This window comes from Heloderma suspectum, chromosome 2 (genome assembly GCF_057233095.1).
Source record: "Heloderma suspectum isolate Gila_16-S chromosome 2, 16-S_ref, whole genome shotgun sequence".
NCBI lineage: Eukaryota > Metazoa > Chordata > Lepidosauria > Squamata > Helodermatidae > Heloderma > Heloderma suspectum.
Genome location: NC_139459.1, coordinates 396301038 through 396325004, shown reverse-complemented (window position 1 = coordinate 396325004; position 23967 = coordinate 396301038). Strand labels below are relative to the sequence as shown.

At 48.4% G+C, this 23967-nt stretch overlaps 1 protein-coding gene across 1 annotated transcript; it reads right to left on the bottom strand.

Moving 5' to 3' along the window:
* Positions 1-1602: 1602 nt before the first annotated feature.
* Positions 1603-13207, bottom strand: LOC146356542 (vomeronasal type-2 receptor 26-like). The gene is made up of 7 exons (XM_084841134.1): positions 12981-13207; positions 11677-11849; positions 8701-8940; positions 7273-8097; positions 6009-6230; positions 4007-4133; positions 1603-3048 (listed from the first exon to the last, which is right to left on the bottom strand). The coding sequence occupies exons 2-7, from the start codon at positions 11677-11679 to the stop codon at positions 2138-2140; spliced, it is 2328 nt and encodes a 775-aa protein (XP_084697260.1). The 5' UTR covers positions 11680-11849; positions 12981-13207; the 3' UTR covers positions 1603-2137.
* Between the last annotated feature and the right edge of the window lie 10760 nt (positions 13208-23967).

The window sequence follows — 23967 nt, the reverse complement described above, 5'->3', positions numbered from 1 at the left end:
CCAGGGAGTTTTCTCTTCGCATTAGTTGGCCAAAATATTTCAGCTTCAGCTTCAGTATCTGTCCTTCCAATGAGCAGTCAGGGTTGATTTCCTTTAGGATGGACTGATTGGACCTCCTTGCAGTCCAGGGGACTCGTAAGAGTCTTCTCCAGCACCACAGTTTGAAGGCCTCAATTCTTCGGCGCTCAGCCTTCCTTGCAGTCCAGCTGTCACAGCCATACGTTACTAGTTGACTACATTACACCTCCAACAATTAGCCAAATTTGACAAGCCTCTGTTAAAGAGACGATGTGTAAGCCAGAAGAGGAGATTGTTTGTTTGTTTGTTTTCAATATTTGTATACTGCTCCACATCAGGAGATTTCGGAGCAGTGAACAACAAGGTAAAAGAATAAAACAGCTGGTTAAAAGAGTTAAGACATTTTTTAAAGAGACAAACCCTAATAATGTAGAATTGAATAAACTGCAGCTGGTCATGCAAGGAAGGCCTCTCAGAATAACAACGTCTCCAGGAGGTGCTGGAAGGAACACAAGATTGGCAGCTACCTGACCTCTAAAGGCAGGGAATTCCACAGGAAGGGGGCCACCACACTGAAGGCTCTTTTCTTGGAGGACTCCCCTTGGGCCAGAGGTCCATGTGGAACCACCATGAACTTGCCCTCTGATGAGGCAGGGCGGTAAGGGAGAAGGTGTTCCCTCAGATATCCTGGTCCCAAGTTGTTTAGGGCTTTGTACACTAGTGCTAATACCTTAAACCTGGCCCAGTTGGGAATAGGCAGCCAGTGCAGTGCCCTCAGCAGAGGAGTTGCAGGCTGAAAAGGGGCAGCTCCCGACAACAGCCGAGTGGCTGCTTTCTGCACTAGCTCCAGCTTCTGCAGCAGCTTTGAGGGCAGCCCCACATACAGCACATTGCAGCCATCCAGTCTTGATGTTATTAGCACCTGCACCACCGTGGCCAAGCTATCCCTGACCAGGAGAGGCCGTAGCAGGCGAACAAGCTGAAGCTGGTAAAAGGCACTCTGAGCCACCATGGGCCCTTGGGCCACCAGCAACGATGATGGATCTCGAAGTACCTCCAGACTATGGACTTGATCTTTCAGAGGAAGTGCAAGCCCATCCAGAACAGGCAATAAGCCTGCCTCTGGGACCTGGGAACCACTCACCCACAGGGCTTCCGTCTCACCAGGATTCAGCTTCAGTTTATTGGCCCTCATCCAGCCCATTCCCAAGTCAAGTCACTGATTCAGGACTTGCACAGCCTCTCCTGATTCAATTGTCACAGGGAGATAGAGCAGCGTGTCATCAGCATACGGATGGCATTTAGCTCCAAATCCCTGAATGACTGCTCCCAGTGGCTTCACATAGATGTTAAACAACATTGAGGACAAGATGATGCCCTGTGGCACCCCAAATAGTCACCCAATGTTACTCTCTGAAATCGGCCCCATAGGGAAGACCGGAACCACCGTAGCACAGCGCCTCCAATACGCATCCCACAGAGTCTGTCCAGGAGGATACCATGGTCAATGGTATCAAAAGCCAATAGTTGAAATTGACTTTATGTAAGATTTACGTAGCCTATCATGTCTTTTTTTTTTTTTTTCACAAGCTTCGAAATGGCGGTGGCAGCAGCCGGTCAGAAGACCGGCCGCCGCCAGAGCTGCTGCCACCCGGAAGATCTCCCCAAGAAGTCTCGTCCCGGGTGAGGGATCTGTGGGGGGCAGGGGGTGGTAGGCTGGTCCGCCACAGATTTCAGGGGCCGAATGCACTGGCATTTGGCCTCACCGAGATCCATGGCAGAATTCTCTGACATCCCTAGCGCCCGCAGACGCGGCCGCCATTCGCAAATCAGTGCGGACGGTTGCAGGTAGGTGCTCCGTTCCAGGCCCATTTCGCAGGGCAGGAGGTGGGGGGGCTTCATTCCACAACAGATTTCAGGAGGCCGAATGCACAGGCATTCGACCTCACCGAGATTCATGGCAGAATTCTCTGACATCCCTACTATTTACACATCACTCTTCAAAGAAGCCAGATATATAGTTTCCCCTCTCTACAATGAGGAATAATCACATCTCATCTGAAGAGATTGTGCTTCCTAAATTATGTCCATGAGAATATCTTCCATTAGAAGCAGATTTCTAGTTTACTCTGTTGCTATTCATCATTAGCTGCTCCTTTGTATTCAGATCAGGCCTGAGTATAATAACGTAGCACTTGGGAATGAAGATGCAGCCCAGTAACCCAGCACTGGAGGCCAAGATGGAGAAGACCTGCACGGCGACCATGTATTTGCCCTTGGTGCTTAGGTAGGTGGGCACAAAGGACACCCAAACACTGCAGAAGACCAGCATGCTGAAGGTGATCAGCTTGGCTTCATTGAAGGCCCCAGGCAGCTTCCTGGCCAGGAAAGCCACCATGAAGCAGATGGCAGCCAGGAAGCCCATGTAGCCAAGGGCAGTATAAAACATGGTGACAGACCCTTCGTTGCATTGCAAGATGATCTGTCCAGGCTGGGAGTGCATGTCAGAGTCTGGGAATGGAGGAGAGATGCCCAACCAGATGGTGCAGATGACAGCTTGAATGCCAGAACAGGAAAGTACAATGGCATTGGCCAAACTCTTCCCCAGCCATCTTCTCACTGTGTTCCCTGGCTTTGTGGCCAGGAAGGCCAGCACCACAGTGATCGTTTTGGCCAACACAGAAGACACAGCAACCGAGAAGATGATGCTGAAGGCTGTTTGTCGGAGAAGGCAGGTTGCTTTCTGTGGCTGGCCAATGAACAGGAAGGAGGACAAGAAGGAAAGCAGGAGGGAGACGAGGAGAATGTAGGAGAGGTCCCGGTTGTTGGCCTTGACTAAGGGAGTTTCAAGGTTTTTAATGAAGAGTCCAAACACCAAGCCCAGGATTAAAGACAAGAAGAGGGCAAAGGAAGCCAGGATGATCCCCAAATATTCTCCATGGGCCAGGAAGGTTATAATCTTGGGGATACATTGATTTTGGTCCTTGTTTGGTTGTTGATCATCTGGACACTTGGTGCAAAGATCTGCATCTGCCAAGAGCAAGGGTAACATCCCCCTAACATTCTTTCTGACTCTCTTTTCTTTTATATACAATCCAATACCATTTTCTGGTGTGAGAGCTGATTATACCCCAAAGCCAGAAAAGCTGGGGGAGAAGCAAGGCCATGAATAGACAAAATGTATCAGGGTGGGGTATAAGTTGATTGAAACTGAAATTGGTTCAAATAATCAGTGTGGTCCAGAGGGGCCTGAAGTTGGCCAGAAACTATCCACTAAATCCCCTTGCCCCCCAAATGGAAAACTGGTTACTGGTCTAAAAGTATAAAAATCCTCTAGATCTCTCCCAGGCCTCTTTGAAAGAGGCCAAACCGTTATCTCTTTTAATGAGACTTGTAGCAAGCCATCTGTCACGGAAGGGTGGATCACTTCCTGCATCCAGGTGCTAAGGCCAGATCTACTGGGCATAATCAGCCATTCAGGGCAGAAGGACAAGAGCACAGGTGGACAGATACAAGCATTCTGTCTGTGTCATTAGGCCTCAACCACTGAATCTCATCCCAGAAAACTGGAGAAAATGGTGGACTGGACACTACCACTATCTGGTTTGCATTGCCTCTAGAGTCCACGTCATGGTGGAACTGAGTGACTTGGATCCTCAAAGATACTGCTAATTTATCTCAACAAGCGGTTGAGGGTCCACTAAGATCATTCTTCTGGTCAACCTGTAGAAGGCAACAAACCACACAAGAGAGTTCTGCCAGGCAACGCTGAGAGGATGTGGTAAAGGTAGCAATTCAGTGGTGGTTTTGCCATCAATGATGATGCGGAGGTCCTTTCTTGTGATTCGCTTTGTGAAATAAATTATGGATGTTGGAAGAAAGGATCCAACTTAAGAAATGCTTTTTTAAAAATACATCCACAGAAAAGATCCAGGGGAATCTTTGCCCTCCTCCCCAAGGGTCTACCCTTTCCCCAAGAGTCACCCACCTTCCTGAGTGGAGATGGTCCCTTCTGCGCAGAGAGCACATGCATAGCAGCAAATTGGCTTTCCTTCCTGAACCACCTTGACAAATCCAGGGCAACAGCTTTTGACGCACCGGGAAAGAGGCAGGGTCTAAGCATAAAAACAAGGCACATCAAGGAAGATGAGACAAGCTAGGTAATCCATATAAAGGCGACACAGAAATGGAAAAGACCCAATGGTCCAATAGCTCCACTTTTAACATGACTGAACATTGAGCCTGTAAGGAAGCCTAAATACATGCCACTGATACAACTGCCTATTGCTCCCATTGATCTTTCTTAGCCCCCCCCCCCCTTCTCTGTTGTTTCCTTTGTGTCAATTTTTCATCTGTAAAGTTGTCGGGGCAGGGACCTGTCTCCTTGAAGCCTTTAAAGCACTTTGCAGAATTTTGGTGGTATACAAGTGAATATCCTTCTGAGGTCAGGGCCCTGTGTGCGACCTTGAAAGGGATTTCCACAGCAATCCTATGGTCCCTGAAATGCTCTCCCAGGTAGGGATGGCGGAGAATTTCTCCACGAATCTCCGGGAGGCTGAATGCCAACGCATTCGGCCCCCCGAAATTGGTGGAGAAATTCTCCGCCGGCCCCCCGCCCCCCCGGGATTGGACTTACCTCATGCGAATGTCCCTCTCGGCGGTGGGTCCTGGTGGTGGTTTGGCGGCGTTTTGGCGGGGGTGGCGGCGACGGCCAGTCTTCTGACCGGCTGCCACCGCCGCTATTGCAAAATAAAAAAGTAAAGTAAAAAACATGCACACACACACCCGTGATAGGCTACGTAACGATTTACGTAGCCTATCACGGCTAGATTCCCAAAGTCAGCCATGATGGGCTACGTAAATCATCACGTAGCCTATCACGGGTGACTTTGAAAAAAAAAAAGTGCATACGCAAATGGCGGCGCCCATGGGGCGCCGCCATTTGTGTTCCTTATTTTGGCACGTCTAGTCTACGTAAACATTTACGTAGACTACAGCGAAAATAAGGGCAACACAAATAGCGTTGGAAATCTAGCCGTTTGGAAACTTTGGAAATCTAGCCGTGATAGGCTACGTAAATCGTTACGTAGCCTATCATGGGTGTGTGGGTTTTTTTTACTTTACTTTTTTTTTCGCGGCCGGGTAGACGGGGCGCTCCTCCCCGGCCTGAATTTCGGCAGCGAGGGATGGGGTGCCTCCCCCCCAGCCTGAATTTCGTCCAGGTGAGGCGGGGCGCCTCCCCCCCTCGCCTGAACTTCGGGGGGAGAAGCGAAGCGCCTCCCCCCCACCACGAAGCAAGCTGCGGGACAAGGTAAGTCCCTTTCGTCCATCCCTACTCCCAGGGACCGTAGGATTGATCTCTAAATAATTTAAGTACTGAATGACCAGGGATATACAGACTGTGTAAAATCCATGCCATTTGTGTTTCACACACATTGTCAGGCGCCTTTTTTTTTTTACTGTCATACACTCCCATATGGATGTGAATTTGTTTTTTCATCATCCAGAAAAATACGCAAATACGTAAGAGATTTCGTAACATTTACATAATTTACCTTAATACATAATATTTAGTGTTTTGTCCCCCATTCCATCCAACGTTTCCTCAGCAGAAACATGCACATTTTCCTACAAATAAGTATGTGTAAATTTGGGGAAGTAAAAGGAACTTCCAAAAGTCCACAGATTCGGTGCGGCCTGCTGGGATCACTCTTCAGTGGATTCTGCAGGTCGGATCTTTAGAAATCCAAGCCCATGTCACTCCATCGTGAATTTCTCCAGCATCCCCATGTATGACCCCCAGTCTTTACCTTTGATGCACAGCTGGGGAGCAGTGCTGGGAGAAGACCCACCTCTCTCTGAGATGCTGAAGGGTGTCTTCTAGTTGGAATGGACAGGCATTCAAAGGCAGCCCCACATGGAGTCTGTCGCAGTTATTCGCGCTTCAGAGATGGTCGATACCGTGAAACAACAGTAATGCTTTTCCTTACCTGGTTGAGCCATTTGGGCCACACAATGGCATCCTCATCAATGGTGAACTTGAGGTCTGGGGATCCCCGTCTTTCTATACTTCCAAATTTCACTCCAACGACGGACTTATTGGGAAACACCACCCAGTTCACAATGTCAAGGCCGGCCGCCAGCTCTCCATGCTTATACACTCCGTCCATGGAAGTATTGTCAAAATGGGAGCTCATCAGGAAAGGATGAAGCTACAATGGCAGAGGAAACACCAGAATGTGGGAAACTGGACACCATGTTCGACATCTCAGTTCTGCCCATTTCAAGCTTGGATCTCCCTCCCATCGCTCAGGGGTGTGTGTGTGTGTGTGTGTGTTAGATTGTGGAAGGGACCTGATTTCATTCCTAAACACCTTCTGTCTGCTTTAGCATTTTGTGAAGTTACTAGACATATAAATGCATTTTTGGCACCGTAGGGAGAATTCTGCCATCTGGCCCTGTTCTTACCCTGAGGCAAAGTCAGGGCATCTCTCTATGTGGCACATTTTGGGGACCGTTACAAGGGCAGAAATCATTGGTCATGTTATTAATGCTGCAGTCCTACACACACTAACGTAGGAGTAAGTTGCAGTGTATAAGGGGGTTGGACTCGATGGCCTTGTAGGCCCCTTCCAACCCTGCTATTCTATGATTCTATGAAGTCACATTGATTTTCACAGGATGTACTTCTGACAGACTCATGTATAATATAAGTGGCAAAAAGTATCTTTTTTCTGTGTGCTTAGGAGAGACATCTGCATTTCTTGCTTCAGGCATCACATTGTATGAGCTGATCTTTTATTTTATTTCTTTATAATCATCCGCTTGATATAAAAGCATGAAGGGCCCCTCACCACACACATTGAGAATGGGAGGAGTGAGGAAGGCACCACAGATGGCCCAGGTCAGCCCTAAAGTAACAGCCCAGTCAGGAAGCACAAAGCCACAAAGAAAACCAGCATAGTACCCCTGTCCTCATCCAAGGGAATCCCATGCAGTGGGTAGGGGGCGTTTCTCACACCCATGCTGAAACATGAGTAATGGGTCCCTGCAGACATAGGTGTAGGTGTCGAGAGCTGAGGGACTAGCACAGGGCATTTTGCAACTAGATTTGCTGTAGAAATGCAGAACATTTCATCCAAGTAGTACATTTGACTGTTTCTCATAGGCGAAGTCCAAGGCAATGGTCCTGGAATGGTACACTTGATTGTCCAATTCATTCAGCATGGCTCTCTGTGATGGAAAAGGGAGTACCTGCCATGGCTGTAGCCTCTGAATAGGCAAATTGTGTCCACCCTCCACTGCCATCCTCCTCTGGGTTCTGGATGCATGAGCAGCATCTATGGCATGGGCTACAGCATGGATGGTGTTGTAAATGATGTAGCTGTCTAAAGACAGGATTCTCTCCATGTCCTCTTGGCGCAGGGCCTCCAGTTCCTTCTTCTCTCGGCATCTTGTCCAGCCTTTCACAGACAGAGCATGTTTCGAATAGGAACAATGAAATGCTTTTTCTGAAATCTCTTTCATAGCAGAGTAAAGGGGTGGAAAATCAACATAATTCATTGTTGACGTTTTCACTGTCTGGACCAAGAAGGAAACAATACCATGGATGTGTTGGGAAGGCAGATGAACATACATCAACTCCGAGGTGATGTCCCACAAAGCTGTAATGATCCAGACTTTCCCTACAATGGGATTGATCAAAGATTCAATGACTTGTTGCATAATTGCTATTACATGTAGGAAGAAACTGTTCTCTGCATAGTAGACAAAGACATTGACTTGTCTCCACTTGAGGAATGGAGCAGCATGCAATGATATTGTGTCTGTATTCATTGCTGGGATGCTCTGCAAGAAGACAACACAAATGCCATTTTTGATGAGCACAGACATCGAAACCTTGATGAACCTCTTCCCATTGTCAGTGTCAGGAGCAAAGAGACCAATCAAAATCCACCTGAAATGCAGGAGCAGTTTGGCAATCTCCAGGTACTGGGTTCCTCCTTTGGGAACCATCCGGTAAAAAAAAGGGAACTGGGTGTGATCATTCAGAACACGAGAAGCAAAATCATAAGTGACCTATCAAGAAAAGGAAGAGATCAAGGTTGTATTTTGTTTCAGATCAAAGCTCAAATATTTGTTACCCGATGTCAAGAAATCAGCGTTCTGTCTATGTCTTAGGAGCCTGAAAAGTTCCCTTCTGTGAGGTTGAGCCTGCACGTATTGTTCATGCCATCTGTGTGTTATCTCGTAATGTCCAGGGCTTCAGGGCTTCAACAGCACTTCCATTAATGGCGTTGAATGAATTCAGCTCACTCCCCCCTCTGAGAAAGCCTGGGAAGACTGTTTCAGCTAGCATGTGATTGACTAATAAGAATCAACTTAGTTTTGCTAAAGCATTTGGGATATAAAACAAGGAGGGTAAGACGCTGTCTTTTGCATCCTATTACATCACATGATTTGCTCTTGACTGCCAGATTTTTCTTTCACAAATATCCAGCATGGCCCCAAATACCCAGCATTAGAGAATGGGGACTTGAACCCTTTGCCCCCAGTGAAGGTCCAGTCTCCCCACTGACGTTCTTTAGAGAACGTCTTGATTTCTCTGGAGAGAACACAAGTAGAGTTATCCTCAGTCTGCAAATGCACCCACCCACCCACCCAGCACACACACACACACACCTGTGGGATTTTGTAGATGCCCAGCATGCTTGACATCTGGATGGAGACATCAGAGCTGGCCCCTTCAAGAACAGCCAACAGGTTATTCTGTCTTCCAAAGTAGTAGTTCGGAACATTCCTCCACCCAGTAGAAAGCAGGTCTACCAAGGCCTCCGAAGTTATTCTTGCATCAAAATAATTCTCAAAGATGTTGTAGCCCAGGGTGATGTTGGCTAAGAGCTTGGCATTCTGGTTGAGCTCCTGAATGGCAAACAAGAAGGACAAGATGTACCAGAGTTTGTCAGATCCTTCCCTAGAAAGAAAAAATATAGGTGCCACACTGTCATCCTTTCTCCAATGGAACTAAAGTACTCAGCGATTGCTACTTTGAATGCATGAGCCTTTCCAGGCAATAGATAACTGTGCATTAAATTTCAGAACTCTACCCATGCAGAGCCAAAGCCAGAAGCACAACAGGCAATCCCCACTGAATGGCGTTTGTGTCTGTGGGGTAGGAAGGGCACCTTGTTCCAGGGTGAATAGCCATTGTCCATTTGGAAACAAAACCTTTGCAGTTCCAGTCCTGGAATTAGCCATGTGCTTCAGCTCTTGCTGGCAAATGTGCAATCCATTGCATTTAGAGAGAACTATTGAGGGGGCAATGGATTGGGAAGTGTGTCATGAGCTGTGCAAGTGAGCCAGATATTGCAGTTCCACGATGAAGAAGAAGAAGAAGAAGAAGAAGAAGAAGAAGAAGAAGAAGAAGAAGAAGAAGAAGAAGAAGAAGAAGAAGAGCCTCGATCAGTAATCTGCACAAAAATGTGAAAGGAATATATGATATGCCGAGCCTCAGCTTGGAGTGGCAAGGACAATTCTCAGCCCATCTTATCTCACTGTGTCAGCTCAACAGTATTTGTAGAAGTTGTAGAATTTTGAGGCTTATGATGGCAGAACCTGATCTTTGCAACTTCTCTTTAACTTTACCAGTGTCCACATTAGCTTTGCTTGTATTTGCTACATCAAATAAGATGGTGGCACTTGGAATTACTTTGCTAAAATATAACCACCAGCCTTCAAATTATGAAGTAAATGAGTGAACAGATATTTTGTGCATGCGTGCGTGTGTGTATCTATGGGCGATAGAGCAGGGGGAGGTTGTCAGGACCACACTGAGCAGCAGTTTCTTGCAGCTCTACTAACCTACTCTGTATCCTTTCTGAGATTTCTGTCCAGTTCAGTTCATTTGAAGTCTGCCCTAACCAACAGCGAGTGACATTCCAGGGCTGTGCAAGTCACTTTGTCTCAGTTTTAGCCCACCACCACCCTGCATCATAGAATTGCTGTGTTTATGAAGGAACGAGTGAATAACTAAATAAATAAATCTATTATTTATTCCTTTATTCATTAATCAACATCAAGGCTTTGGGCTGGGCGAGGTGGCTTGTTAATTTCACCGCAGCTCTACAAATCCTAGCATTAATGTTGTCAGTTAAGGTACTGAAAAAAAAACCTGTCCCATAAAATCTTTTTCTTCTTAGCCTCGTATTATCCCTGTTCATTTTCTTATCTTCATAGTTTGTCCAATATTCTCAAGACAGGTATTAAGCATACCACATGGTCTTGTGTTATCCAGACATTCCTCAGGGAATGAGAAAGAGTCACAACAACCCTGGAATGCTGTTAACTTCAGGCTGCAAATCAGCTCTCCTCCGCCACCGCTCACTCCCATGCAAAGCATTGCTTCACATACAAATGGATCTAGAAACTAACATCACACACTCTCTAATCACAAGGAGATGAAAACAGTCACAACCAGCCCCTAAACACACACACACACACGTACACAATTCTCCCACCAAGGATCACCCCCCCCCCCCCCGTGCAGCCTTTTACTCTGCCATGGCTGCACTGGCACAAGAGATTACCAAGAGCTTCAGTCTTATACAACTGAAGAACGCCTGATAGAATACTGAATCTCACTGTGGATTTGGTCCCACTTTACTGCAGAATATCTGCACTTCAACAGATATAGTCATAACATCGAAGAACGTGATGCAGGGTCTACGAGGCAGGATGCAACTAGAGCATCCCTGACATTTGGCCATGCAGCCTCCACTTAAAAAAGTCCTAGTGAAGGAGAACATTCCCGAAGGCGTCCTGTGACAGGACTGTGAAACTGTGACAAAGTTCTTATGTTAAGGCTCTCCTAATGCTCAGCTGAAATGCGCCTCCTCACAATTCCTTCACATGGTCTTAGTCCTGCCCTGCAGAGCAACAGAGATCACGTCAGCTCCATCTTCAGCATCACAGCCCTTCAGCATTTGAACACGGCTGTCCGGACTCCCTTTCGGACATAAGACGAACCCGGATGCTGGAGGAGACCAGGAGTCCATCTCGTCCAGCATTCTGTTCCCAAAGCAGCCAACCGGCTGCCTGTGGGAAACCCATGGGCAGGACATCAGGGCAGTAGCATCCTCCTGCTCGTGTTCCCCAGCAACTGGGCTACGTAGGCACACTGCCTCTGATACTACAGGTAGCATATAGTCACCAGGGCTAGCTGCCATCGATAGCCTTCTTCTCCAGGAATCTGCCCAATCCCCCTTTAAAGCCCCTTAATCTTCTCTTCTCCATTCTAAAAGTCCAGAGCTCTTTCAACAGTTCCTCAGAAGACCTCATTTCTAGACTAACATTAACCATCTTATTAGGCTGTTTGGGGAGCGGGATATTGGTTCTGCACATTAACAGCATGGCAGAAAAATCCCATTTGCCATATCAGATGTTCCCAGACATATCAGATGTTCCCAGACAGCTTCTGAAATGGCAGGCTGTCCTTTAGCATTGATGCATCCCCAAATTCTTCCTCAAAGACACAATGGGACAGGGATTTACCAGGTACATAGTAACAAGCACAGGCCCTGGTAATTAGGGATGACTGGAGCTCAAGAAGTCTGTCACGAGTGCAATAGCTGTCACTCCATCACACACGTAATGACTTACCATTCATTTCTCTTAGAGGGAGGATGGTCGAAACTGTATGGCTGAAATGCCGTATGTGTTGTAGAGATCACCCCGCTAATGAGGTGGTCTCCTGGCTTGTAATGATTCACTGAGTCGAGTCTATCCCTTCTCAAAGTCAAGGCGCATTTGGCCTTGAGCATCCCACAGGCTGCCTGAAATATCAGCAACAACAACAGCATAATCATTTTTGCTATGCCTGGTTCAGCCTCCACCCTGCTCCTCACGACTAACGAAAATAAAATCCTTGCAAAAAGCCAAAGCCCTTGCCAAGGCTTCACCTCTGAAGGGGACGACAGGACATAGAACTCACACCCACACGGTCCTCCTCACCTGCTCTAAATTCCCACCCAAACTCTCAGTGGCGCAGAAGGCATTTATGAGCCAGTCTTTTTCTACCTGCATGGAAGACATCAACTCATGCTGCTGTTGAATCTGATGTTTATGTCAGTGGACTCAAAGGGGAGCTTTGGAAGAATCTCTTGAGCTTCAGAGAACAGTCAACATCATAAATAACTATGTTTTTAAAAAAGAAATTATAAGCGGAAGGAGTCTGTAACTTCAGCTCTGTAACTTCCTGGACTTTCTGTTGGCCTCCATGAGCACGCAGGAGCATGGTGGAGAAAAACATGTTTATGAGAACTCAGCAATGCTGATCCAAGCTATTGATGTGGGCCAGTGAGTGGCGGGTGGAGTGGAGAGGTGAGCTTGGCCTAACCTTCACCAATGGAACACCGTCATATGAACCAGGATCAATATATTGGTTTAGGATAAATATAGACATGGATTTGTGAGTCTTCAAGGTGCCTTCAGCCCAATATTGCCTTCTCTGATGGCCCAGGGCTCCTGTCTAGGATGTTTACTAGCACCCCCCCCCCAAAAAAAAAAAACCCTGTTTGCTCTGTATTGTTCCTCTCCCTTTCCCCACAGCAGGTTCGATTCCTGGCTTCTCCACTCAATAGGCCTGCCATATGCACAGGGCAGAATAATCACCACATTCTCACCCCCCTTGGGCTGTAGAGATGGGGCAGGATATGAGTCTGTCAAAATGTTTAATGGGAAATGCAACCCTATGGAGCTCAGGAGGGGGATCAGCCATGATGGAGGAAACACGTTCCTAAGCCATGCCAGGGTCATGAGGTTGTACGGATGTGTGCGGGAGAGATTTTGATGGTATATATCTTCTTTCCTTGCCAGATTTTCTTTTAAATTTCTCCCCTCCCACTCATTCCAATGGGAGGGGAAAATACTGCATCAGCTCCAAGGTTAGGATAGTTTCGAATTACCCGTTTCCAGGGATTCCTTTGGATTGCCTTGAAGATGGTGCTGGAGTGCGGAGTAACTCCTGTGGCTTTGGGGCTTATTGGTCCTCTGCTTTAGCAGAAGCAGGACTGGGAGAATTAGAATCGGGGTTCTGGGGGGAAGGTTCTCCATGGCTTAGAGATGATTTCTGTGGAGTGATTTCAGCAAGGAAGTTCACGATCGAGAACCACCAGGATGATGTAATTGTGGTCTGAAATGGAATAATAGGCACCAGAGATCTGGGTTTCTATACTATATTCAAAGGACGCAGACCAGATAGAGAGGGGGAAAGAGGGAGATGCACCCTGGTCAAGGTGAATGCTAGTTAGGGGTGGTGCGGGCCCCCGTTTCGGGCCACAAATCTGTCGGGCCACAGGCATCCGTGGCCCCTGAGCCACATCCGCTGAGCCCTCCCCCTCTCTCTGGTCCCCAGACCATGCCCGAGCCCCTCCCGCGCTTTGTGAGTGGCCCGCAACTTGCCCAGGCCTGTCTACCTCCGCCGCAATCTCCATGCTTTTAAAAAACATGGTGATCAGCAGTCTGTATCCATACACTTATACACAAAAAAGCACAGTCAATCTTGAGTTTGTTTGTTTGTTTGTTTGTTTCATTTCTATACTGCCCAATAGCTGAAGCTTTCTGGGCGGTTCACAAAAATTAGAACCAAAAAGTGCATGGTAAAACAATATAATATATAAAAACATTAAAATATAAAAACATTAAGACCACAGAATAACAATACATCCAGAATAAAACCAGAGTAAAACCTAGCAGCAATGCAGAGATTTAAAATACAGATTTAAAACAGCAAAGCCAAAAGACTAGAAAGCTACAATGCTAAAATAAAGATGATTTCCGTGGAGTGATTTCACGATTAAGAGCCACGTCTGCTGAGCCCTGCCCCCTCTTGCCGGTCTTCAGACTGCGCTCGAGCCCCTCCTGCGCTTTCTGAGTGGCCCGCAACTTGCCCGGGCCCGTCCACCTCTGCCACAATCGCCATGTTTTTTTCAAAAACATGGTGATCAGCAGTCTGTCTCCATAGACTTATACACAAAAAAGCACAGTCAATCTTGAGTCTATGGGCAATTCACAGCACTTCTGTGCACACACAGACTTACACGCAAAAAGCACCGTGAATTGCCCGTACAGGCAAGATTCATGGTGCTTGCTTGTGGATAAGTCTATGGAGACAGACTGCCAATCGCCGCTGTGCACAAGATTGAATTAAAAACAAACAAACAGTTGCTGGCACACGGTTCAGTGGGGGCAGGGGCGATCTGTTCTCCCCCTCCCATCTGAGCTCCTGTGAAGGCAACAGCTTGATGGCAAGAGGGAGATGAGAGGGGAGCCCGTCTTGCTGCCCTCCTCTCGTCAAGCTGTCCTGGGAGCTGTCCTGGGATGGGAGAGGGAGACAGGAGCGGTCCTTTCTCTGCTCGCCATCCCAGCTATGTGAAGGCAGTGGCTTGAAAGGAGGAAGGAAGTGAGAGAGGAGGCCGCCCTCCTCTCCTCAAGCCGCTGCCCCTGTGGAGCTGGCCTGGGAAGGAAAAGGAGACAAGGTAGATCCTTCCCCTACCCCCGCCCCCAGTACAAATATAGAGCCCCTTTTATGCCACACGGGGCTCTAAATTTATGTACGTTTCTTGTAGTACACAGTGGTAGCTGGGTACGGCCAGGTCTACAGCATTAGTGGCCTCTTAATCTTGTGGAAATGGCCCTTACCAGCCACCGTTGCATGCAACAATAATTCTACAACAAAACAGGGCCCCATGTTGCATAATAGAGGGAAGCTCACTTAGAGGAGCGGGCAGCTGCAGCACGCTCCTGGACAGCTCACCGAGCTCTCCCGGGGCTCGCACGGTGGCGGTGGCAGTGGCTGCACAAGCACCCGCCGAGGCCACAGTCTACTGAGTTCGTTCATCCCTATTGCTAATCTCCACAGGACAGATTTCCTCTGGCCAACTCTGATCAAGACTGGGCCTTCCTAGAGTACAGAGGTGCAGAAGCTTTGTCAGCACAAGGGCCGAATTCCGTTATGGAGAAGCTCTTGGGGGCCACATTGCAGTGGTGGCCGGGACCACAGCCAAAAGAGGAAGGGCCAAAACACCCAAAATACCAGCATAGTTTAGTGAATAACGTTTCCTGCCTACGTCACTAAGCCTTAGGAGAGGCTTTTGGAACAGAGAAAAGCCCATGCCAAATTCAGAACCACTGCTTTGGGGGAATCACTGGTTGGAGAAAAAGGGGTGGGCGCTGTCAAGGGCTCCTTGGAGGGCTCTCTCAGTCTAATCCAGTAGCTAAGTCCAGCCACAGACAAAGGGATTCCTTTCCAAGCTTTATTCTTCTTTTACAACTTAACAACTATACCGTTTGCAACTAGATCTGAGCAGCACAGTACCTATGCCCTACGTTGGAACAGTTGGTCCCCGTTTGAAAGGGAATCACTGGCAGACCCCTGAACGTAAGGGCTAGGCAGAGTCCCTCCCCTTTTCCCTTGGATCCTCTGGGTGCAGCCGTTGTTTGCGCGCCAACCGGGCAATACGCCTCCTTTCTGCGCCCTCCATTTGGAGCCGCTCTCTGCATCGGCATCACGCGTCCATCAAGTCTGCTTCCCGCGCTCTGTCACTCCCTGGACTGCTATCTAAGCTAGGAATGCTGGTGGGTGGAATCTCCATCAGCTGTTGGTCCTGGGAAAGAGGAGCACGCTCCTCTCCCAGGAGCGACTGCTCTTCCTCAGAATCAGAACTACTCTGGGATTCTATGGGCTCAGTGTCCACCCTGACAGGCACAGGAGAAGGGGGTGTGACCATCTGGAGAACCCTGGAGGGCCAGAACTGTGCCCCCAGAAGGCCGGGTTCAGCTCCAGGGCAGCGGTTCTGCATGGCTGCTATTGTACTACACCCAAGGCCTCTGCATGAGCTGATGCCATGAACATTTGGCACTTCACGATGCTCATGTTGTTGTTCTCCACTCCTCCCCAGAGGGAAAGGGTGCTGGCGGGGGTTCCCAACTGCAGACACAGTAGAGTGCTCTGGGTCAGCCGCGGGGTGTCATGATCAAGCCCTGAATCCCAGCATAGTCTGGGCAAGAGGTTGCGCAGGTGTGGCATGTAACGGGCCCACTTCCAACTGACCCTGTTCCAGCCTGGATTGGGGTATCTTCCCCCACAAGCTATGGCCATTAAATTGGAGGGGGCACAAGCTTAGTTCGTGGAAATTCAAGGCTCCGAGTTTGCAAGGACGCATGGACCAGGATCACTGGCAGGTAGGGGTGTCAGAGAAATACGCTGCGGATTCAAATGAGGTAGGATTCTTTGGAATCCAGCCTCAGGAATCCACAGCGGATCGGGACCACTTACCTCCGCTCCAGGAGGACTGGAGGCCGAATGGCACTAGGCTGCTTCTTGCCAGCCGGAGCCATTTGCCTCCTCCCTGCCGATCGCCATGTCTTTTTCTTTTTTTAAAGGCCATCAGCAGGATGTGCCCATAGACTTAGACACAAATAGAGCCATGAGTCTTGCATCTAACTCTATGTGTCCATAGGCTTATACGCAAGATTCATGGCTCTATTTCGTGTATAAGTCTATGGGCACATCCTGCTGATCGCCATTTTTGTTTTTGTTTTTAAAGACATGGCGATCAGCAGGGAGGAAGCGAGTGGATTTGGCTGGCAGGAGGGAAGGCAAGCGGCCCCCAAGCCATTCCCTCCCCCCGGAATCCTTGCGGTGCGAAGCCGCTCTGGAGGATTTGGAGGGAGAGGAACAGATCACCTCCCCCCCCACTGATTCCCCACTGGAATGGATGGTGGGGAATCTATACACCCCTACTGGCAGGCTGTGGTCATATTAGGTGCAGGAGGAGGTAACATGGGAAGGCCTCACTACTCACCTGTAAGTGTATGGATCTGAAGAACTGGGCATGTTTAGCCTTGAGAAGAGAAGACTGAGGGGAGATAGGATAGTGCTCTTCAAGGACTTGAAAGGTTATCACAGGGAGGATGGCCAGGATCTCTTCTCAATCATCCCAGAGTGCAGGACATGGAGGAATGGGCTCACATTACAGAAAGCCGGATTCTGGCTGAAGATCAGGAAAAAATTCCTGACTGCTAGAGCAAGACGACAATGGAACCCATGACCTAGGGAGGTGGTGGGCTCTCCCACACTGGAGGCATTCAAGATGAGGCTGGACAGCCATCTGTCAGGGATACTCTGACTTGGACTCCTGCATTGAGCAGGGGGTTGGACTCGAGGGTCTAATAGGCCCCTTCCAACACTACTGCTGTAGGATTCTAGGATTCTGTGATTCTATGATCCTATGAAGAGGTGCACCGCACAACAGTCCAGTCCACAAGAGGTACACCAGATCTAGGTCCACTGCACAGCAGTCCAGGCTGGTCTGGCCCAAATAGCCCACAGATACAGAAGTTTCTGACAGATGCAGATGCCACATTCTCATACAGCAACCCTTTGCAGATTCTGTGGGGTTAAGACAGTGTGGCCCTAGCTCAACACGCTTATCCGTGTCTCACCGCTTTATTTCTGCCCCAGTCACAACCCTTTGTCTAGCTGGAAGATAACAAGGGATGTCGCAAGCACCCGATTTAGCCCAGGAAGCTGGCAAAACCCCCTGCACCCAGCCCCCTGCTCCAGGCTTGCTGAGCAGGCCTAGCCGATGAACCGCCTGGAGCTTGTGAGCAGCCTGGACTTGTCGCCGCATGCGCCCTGTGGCAAGAGCAGCTGGGCGGTGCACTGCATCTCGTCCTGCAGCTTCTTTGACAGCCAACCAGGCAGGGTGGGGCTGCGGCTGGCAGCTCGCTTCTGCTCACGAGGAGGAGATGGCTATCAGTTGGAACATCTGCACCGAGCCTGGCTCTTTACTGGAGGTAAAGAGCTTCTGTATCCTACTTATATGTTTTCCTGTGTTTCTTTCATGACATGTCACCATTCTTAAGGCCTTCCTGATGCTCCCTCCAAATGTCATCAGCTGGGTTCCAAGACACCAGACAGACAACTGGTGTACATAGGCATACCGCCGATGGTAATGGAGGTAACACATGGTCCTCAGGCCTAGTAGCCCTGGACAGACTTCTCCTCCAGGAATGCGTCTAACCCCCTCTTAAAGCCATCCAAATGGGTGGCCATCACAACATCCTGTGCTAGCTAATTCCATCGTTTAACTGTGTGAACAAGTCCTTCCTTTTATCTGTCCTGGATCTCCCACCGATCAGCTTCATGGGATGAGCAGGTTCTAATATTATGGGAGAGGGAGACAAAAATCTCCTTGCAGCTAGATCTGCAACTTTTGGGGACCCACAGGTGTCCTAGGTAGGGACGTTGGAGAATTCCGCCACAGATTCCAGGGATGCCGAATGCCAGGGCATTCGGCCCCCTGGAATCCATGGCGGAACAAAGCCACCCACCCCACCACCCCACGAAATGGGCCCTGAACGGAGCCCACCTTTGTTGCCCGTTCGGGTGCTCCTTGAATGGCGGCCACATCTGCGGCCGCCATTCGCCTCTTTTGAAAGGCCGTGATAGGCTACGTAGGTATTTACGTAGCCTATCATGGCTAACTCAGGAACGCCATTTGCGCTCCCGTCTTTTGCCGTGACAGGCTACATAAATATATACGTAGCCTATCATGGCAATAGGAAGGAATGCAAATGGCGGCTGCCGTAGCTGCCGCCATTTGCGTCTGTCTCTTTAGCCATGATAGGCTACGTATATATTTATGTAGCCTATCACAGTTAAAAACACGGATACAAATGGCGGCAGCTGCAGTGGCTGCCATTTGTGTCCCTGTGCAGTCCAGTGGCCGGATGTCCGGCTGAGTGTAGCCCTGGCCAGTGGCTCCGTGGAGTGGATCCAGCTGGGAAGAATTCTTGGGGGAGGGACAGAGCGCCTCCCCCCCACTGCGGATTGCCCGGCGCAGAGCCAGGCAAGAGTTTTGTACATCCCTAGTCCTAGGTGCTGTGGTTTACGGCCATCGGGAAGTCCACAAAATAACCACAGTTATGACCGACCAAATTCACATGTCCACACTACCAAATGGGTCTTCAGGATAGAGAGCCCTTGGCACTTAATATTTTTTTTTATAATCAATTTTTATTGTGACCAACAAAAAAACAAACTAACAAAAATCATCACCACCCCCCAATTTAAAAATATAACAGCATACGCCAAAATCCTCAGTTTCAAATATTACAATGTTCTAAGGATAGAAGAAGAGGGGGGAAATGGTTATACATAAACTTCAGTAAAAGCAGACCAAATATCCAAATGTAAGTCCATTTGCAAGTTATGCCTATATACCACTTGTTCAAATGTTGCTAGCATTGTTAAGTCTGGAAACATTGCATTATAGGCAGTGAGCTTTTATCCTGCCAGTATTGTAGTATCAGTGTTTTAGCAACCACAAGGGCTCAAAAGATGCATTTATGCTGACCATGTGTCACATTCCAAAAAAAAACCCCCTGGTAAATAATTTCAGAGAACATTGACATCAGTAAATATTAAAGAGCTTTCCAATACAAAATATACCAGTATAATAACTTCTTACAAGGCCTTCTTGAGCTCTGTGGTCACCGTTTCTAAGAAATTAAAAGGGTGATCGCAAATATGCACACGTTTTTGTAAGCACAAAAACATTTTTCTGAAGGCACACATTAGCGTGTTCACGAAAATGTGCATTTTTCATAAAATATGCATTCTCATTCATATGTAAAGATGTGCATTTACAAAATGTGCATTTCGCATATGCCAATATGAGCATATGCAAACATGAACATTTTTGCATGTGCGCAAATGTGCACATTTTTGTGATCACCATTTTATTTCTGAGAAAATGGTGACCACAAAGCTTCACAAGGGTGCCGGGGTGAGTGCAGGCCATTCACCGAGTGTGGGCAGGGTAGGGATGTACGAAAGTCACTTACCTGTTTGCGGATTATGTTGATGGTGGGGGGGAGGTGTTCCGTCCCTCCCCCCGGAATCCTGGCTGGGGGGGGAGGCGCTCTGTTCCTCCCCCCCAGAATCCTGGCTGGCTGGCTCCGCTCCTCTCCGCAGGGATTCTGCGGAGTCGCCGGCCGGCTCCGCCAGCAGCCAGACATCTGGCCGCTGGCTAGCAGGGACGCAAATGGCGGTGGCCGTAACCACCTCCGTTAGCATCCCTGCAGTCAGCCATGATAGGCTACGTGAATGTTTATGTAGCCTATCATGTCTGACTTAAAAAAACAACAACGCACGTACGCAAATTTGCTTTCCTTATTTTTCGTTCTTAGTAGGGGTGCCCGAAAGTCACTTACCTGGTCTCGCAGCTTTTCGCGGTTGGGGGGAGGCGCTTCGCTGCTCTCCCCCCGAAGTTCAGGCTGGGGGGGGGGAGGCTTCCTGCCTCGCCCGGCCAAAATTCAGGCCAGGGGGGAGGCGCCTCGCCTTGCCTCTCCCAGCCGCGAAATTAAAAGTTAAAAAAAAAACCACGCCCCCGTGATAGGCTACGTGACGATTAACGTAGCCTATCATGGCTAGATCTGCAAAGTGAGCCATGATAGGCTACGTAAATCGTCATGTAGCCTATCACGGGTGACTTAAAAAAAAAAAAAAAGCGCGTACGGATAATGGCGGCCCCCATATTGATCAGATTTACGCTGTAGTCTATGTAAATCTGATCAAAGGCAAATAGCGTTGCCCTTATTTTCGCCGTAATCTACGTAATCTTTACGTAGACTACAGCGACCAAATAAGGAACATGAATGGCGGCTCCCTATGGGGCCGCCATTATCCATACGTGCTTTTTTTTTTTTTAAGTCACCCGTGATAGGCTACGTGACGATTTACGTAGCTTATCACGGCTGACTTTGCAAATCTAGCCGTGATTGGCTACGTTAATCGTCACGTAACCTATCCCGGGGGCGTTTTATTTTTATTTACTTTTATTGGAATGGCGGCAGCGGCAGCCGGTCGAAAGATCGGCTGCCGCCCCCGCCCTGACAAAGACCCGACGAACCGCCGCCGGGACCCGCCGCCGGGAGGGACATTCGGGAAAGGTAAGTCCCGTCCTGGGGGGGGCGGGGGGCGGGGGGAGTGCGGAGAATTTCTCACCAAAACTTTTTCGGGGGGCCGAACACGTTGGCACTCGGCCCCCTTAGTTTCGGGGAGAAATTCTCTGCCAACCCTAGTTCTTAGTCTTATTTTGCATTTCCGTTCCTTATTTTGGCACGTCTTAGTCTACGTCAAGATTTACGTAGACTAAGACAGCGAAAATAAGGGGAACGCAAATAGTGTAGCGGATGCTGCAAAATAAGGAACGCAAATGGCGGCGGCCGTAGCCACCGCCATTTGCGTATGCGCGGGTTTTTTTTTTTTTAAAGTCAGACATGATAGGCTACGTAAAGATTTACGTAGCCTATCATGGTTTTTTTTTTTTTAAACCTAGTCGTGATAGGCTACGTAAATCTTTACGTAGCCTATCACGTCTTTTTTTTATTTTTAACTAGAAATGGCAGCGGCGGCAGCCAGTTGGAAGACCGGCTGCCCAGCTGCCGCTGCCGGAGCCGCCGCCTCCCGGAAGATCTGCCCCAGGTAAGTCTCATCCCAGGGGGAAAGGCCGCTCTATCAGCCATGGATACACACACGCACGTGTGCACAAAATATCTGTTCACACATTTACTTCATAATTTGGAGGCTGGTGGTTATATTTTAGCAAAGTAATTCCAAGCACCACCATCTTATTTGATGTAGCAAATACAAGCAAAGCTAATGTGGACACTGGTAAAGTTAAAGAGAAGTTGCAAAAATCAGGTTCTGCCATCATAAGCCTCAAAATTCTACCGCTTCTACAAATACTGTTGAGCTAATAACTTGACACTATGCATTCATCATCTACCTGATGGGGTCTACAAATGGCAAAACAGAAAATGATCCAATACAAATTGCTATAGACACAGTGAGATAAAATGGGCTGAGAATTGTCCTTGTCACTCCAAGCTGAGGCTCAGCATATCATATATTCCTTTTACATTTTTGTGCAGTTTACTGATCGAGGCACTTCTTCTTCTTCTTCTTCTTCTTCTTCTTCTTCTTCTTCTTCTTCTTCTTCTTCTTCTTCTTCTTCTTCTTGGAACTGCAATATCTGGCTCACTTGCACAGCTCATGACACACTTCCCAATCCATTGCCCCCTCGATAGTTCTCTCTAAATGCAATGGATTGCACATGTGATGAAGCACATGGCTAATTCCAGGACTGGAACTGCATAGGTTTTGTTTCCAAATGGACAATGGCTGTTTACCCTGGAACAAGGTGCCCTTCCCACCCCACAGACACAAACGCCATTCAGTGGGGATTGCCTGTTGTGCTTCTGGCTTTGGCTCTGCATGGGTAGAGTTTTGGAAATTTGATGCACAGTTATCTCTTGCCTGGAAAGGCTCATGCATTCAAAGAAGCAATCACTGAGTATTTTAGTTCCATTGCAGAAAGGATGACAGTGTGGCACTTATATTTTTTCTTCCTAGGGAAGGATCTGATATCCTAGGGAAGGATCCCTATATATCCCTAGGGAAGGATCCGCGCTTCCTCCCCAGAATCCTGGCTGGCTGGCTCCGCTCCACAGGGATTCTGTGGAGCTGCTGGCCGGCTCCACCAGCAGCCAGATTTCTGGCCGCTGACTAGCAGGGACGCAAATGGCGGTGGCTGTAGCCACCGCCGTTTGCATCTCTGCAGTCAGCCATGTTAGGCTACGTAAATGTTTACGTAGCCTACCACATTTTAAACATTTACATAGCCTATCATGTAAAATAAACATTTTATTTTAAAAATAAACATTTACGTAGCCTATCATGGCTGACTGCAGGGACACAAACAGTGGTGGCTATGTCCGCCACCATTTGCATCCCGGCAGGACAGGATTCGAAGCGGGAGGGACGGGGCGCCTTCCCCCCAGCCAGAATTTCGGGGGGAGGGACGGAGTGCCTCCCCCCTACCGCGAATCAACTTTTGGGTTCAGGTAAGTGACTTTCGTACATCCCTAAAAGAGAAGTGTTGACTACATTGTTGTTGTTGGTGTTGTTGTTCAGTCGTTCAGTCATGTCTGACTCTTCATGGCCCCATGGACCTTAGCACGCCAGTCCTTCCTGTCTTCTGCTCTCTCCTGGAGCGTGCTCAAGTTCATATTCATTGCATCGGTGATGCTATCTAGCCATCTCATCCTCTGCCAGCCCCTTCTCCTTTTGCCTTCGATCTTTCCCGGCATCAGAGTCTTTTCCAGGGAGTTTTCTCTTCGCATTAGGTGGCCAAAATATTTGAGCTTCAGCTTCAGTATCTGTCCTTCCAATGAGCAGTCAGGGTTGATTTCCTTTAGGATGGGCTGATTGGACCTCCTTGCAGTCCAGGGGACTTGTAAGAGTCTTCTCCAGCACCACAGTTCGAAGGCCTCAATTCTTCGGCGCTCAGCCTTCCTTGCAGTCCAGCTGTCACAGCCATACGTTACTAGTTGACTACATTACACCTCCAACAATTAGCCAGATTTGACAAGCCTTTGTTAAAGAGACGATGTGTAAGCCAGAAGAGGAGATTGTTTGTTTGTTTGTTTACAATATTTGTATACTGCTCCACATCAGGAGATTTCAGAGCAGTGAACAACAAGGTAAAAGAATAAAACAGCAGGTTAAAAGAGTTAAGACATTTTTTAAAGAGACAAACCCTAATAATGTAGAATTGAATAAACTGCAGCTGGTCATGCAAGGAAGGCCTCTTAGAATAACAACGTCTCCAGGAGGTGCTGGAAGGAACACAAGATTGGCAGCTACCTGACCTCTAAAGGCAGGGAATTCCACAGGAAGGGGGCCACCACACTGAAGGCTCTTTTCTTGGAGGACTCCCCTTGGGCCAGAGGTCCATGTGGAACCACCATGAACTTGCCCTCTGATGAGGCAGGGCAGTAAGGGAGAAGGTGCTCCCTCAGGTATCCTGGTCCCAAGTTGTT

Excerpts from the sequence above, each read along its gene's own strand:
- LOC146356542 (XM_084841134.1), bottom strand. Across the intron at positions 6,231-7,272 it reads AGAGGCTACAGCCATGGCAG|CTTCATCCTTTCCTGATGAG; the intron begins GTACTCCCTTTT and ends CTGCCATTGTAG. Across the intron at positions 3,049-4,006 it reads GACCATCTCCACTCAGGAAG|ATGCAGATCTTTGCACCAAG; the intron begins GTGGGTGACTCT and ends TGCTCTTGGCAG.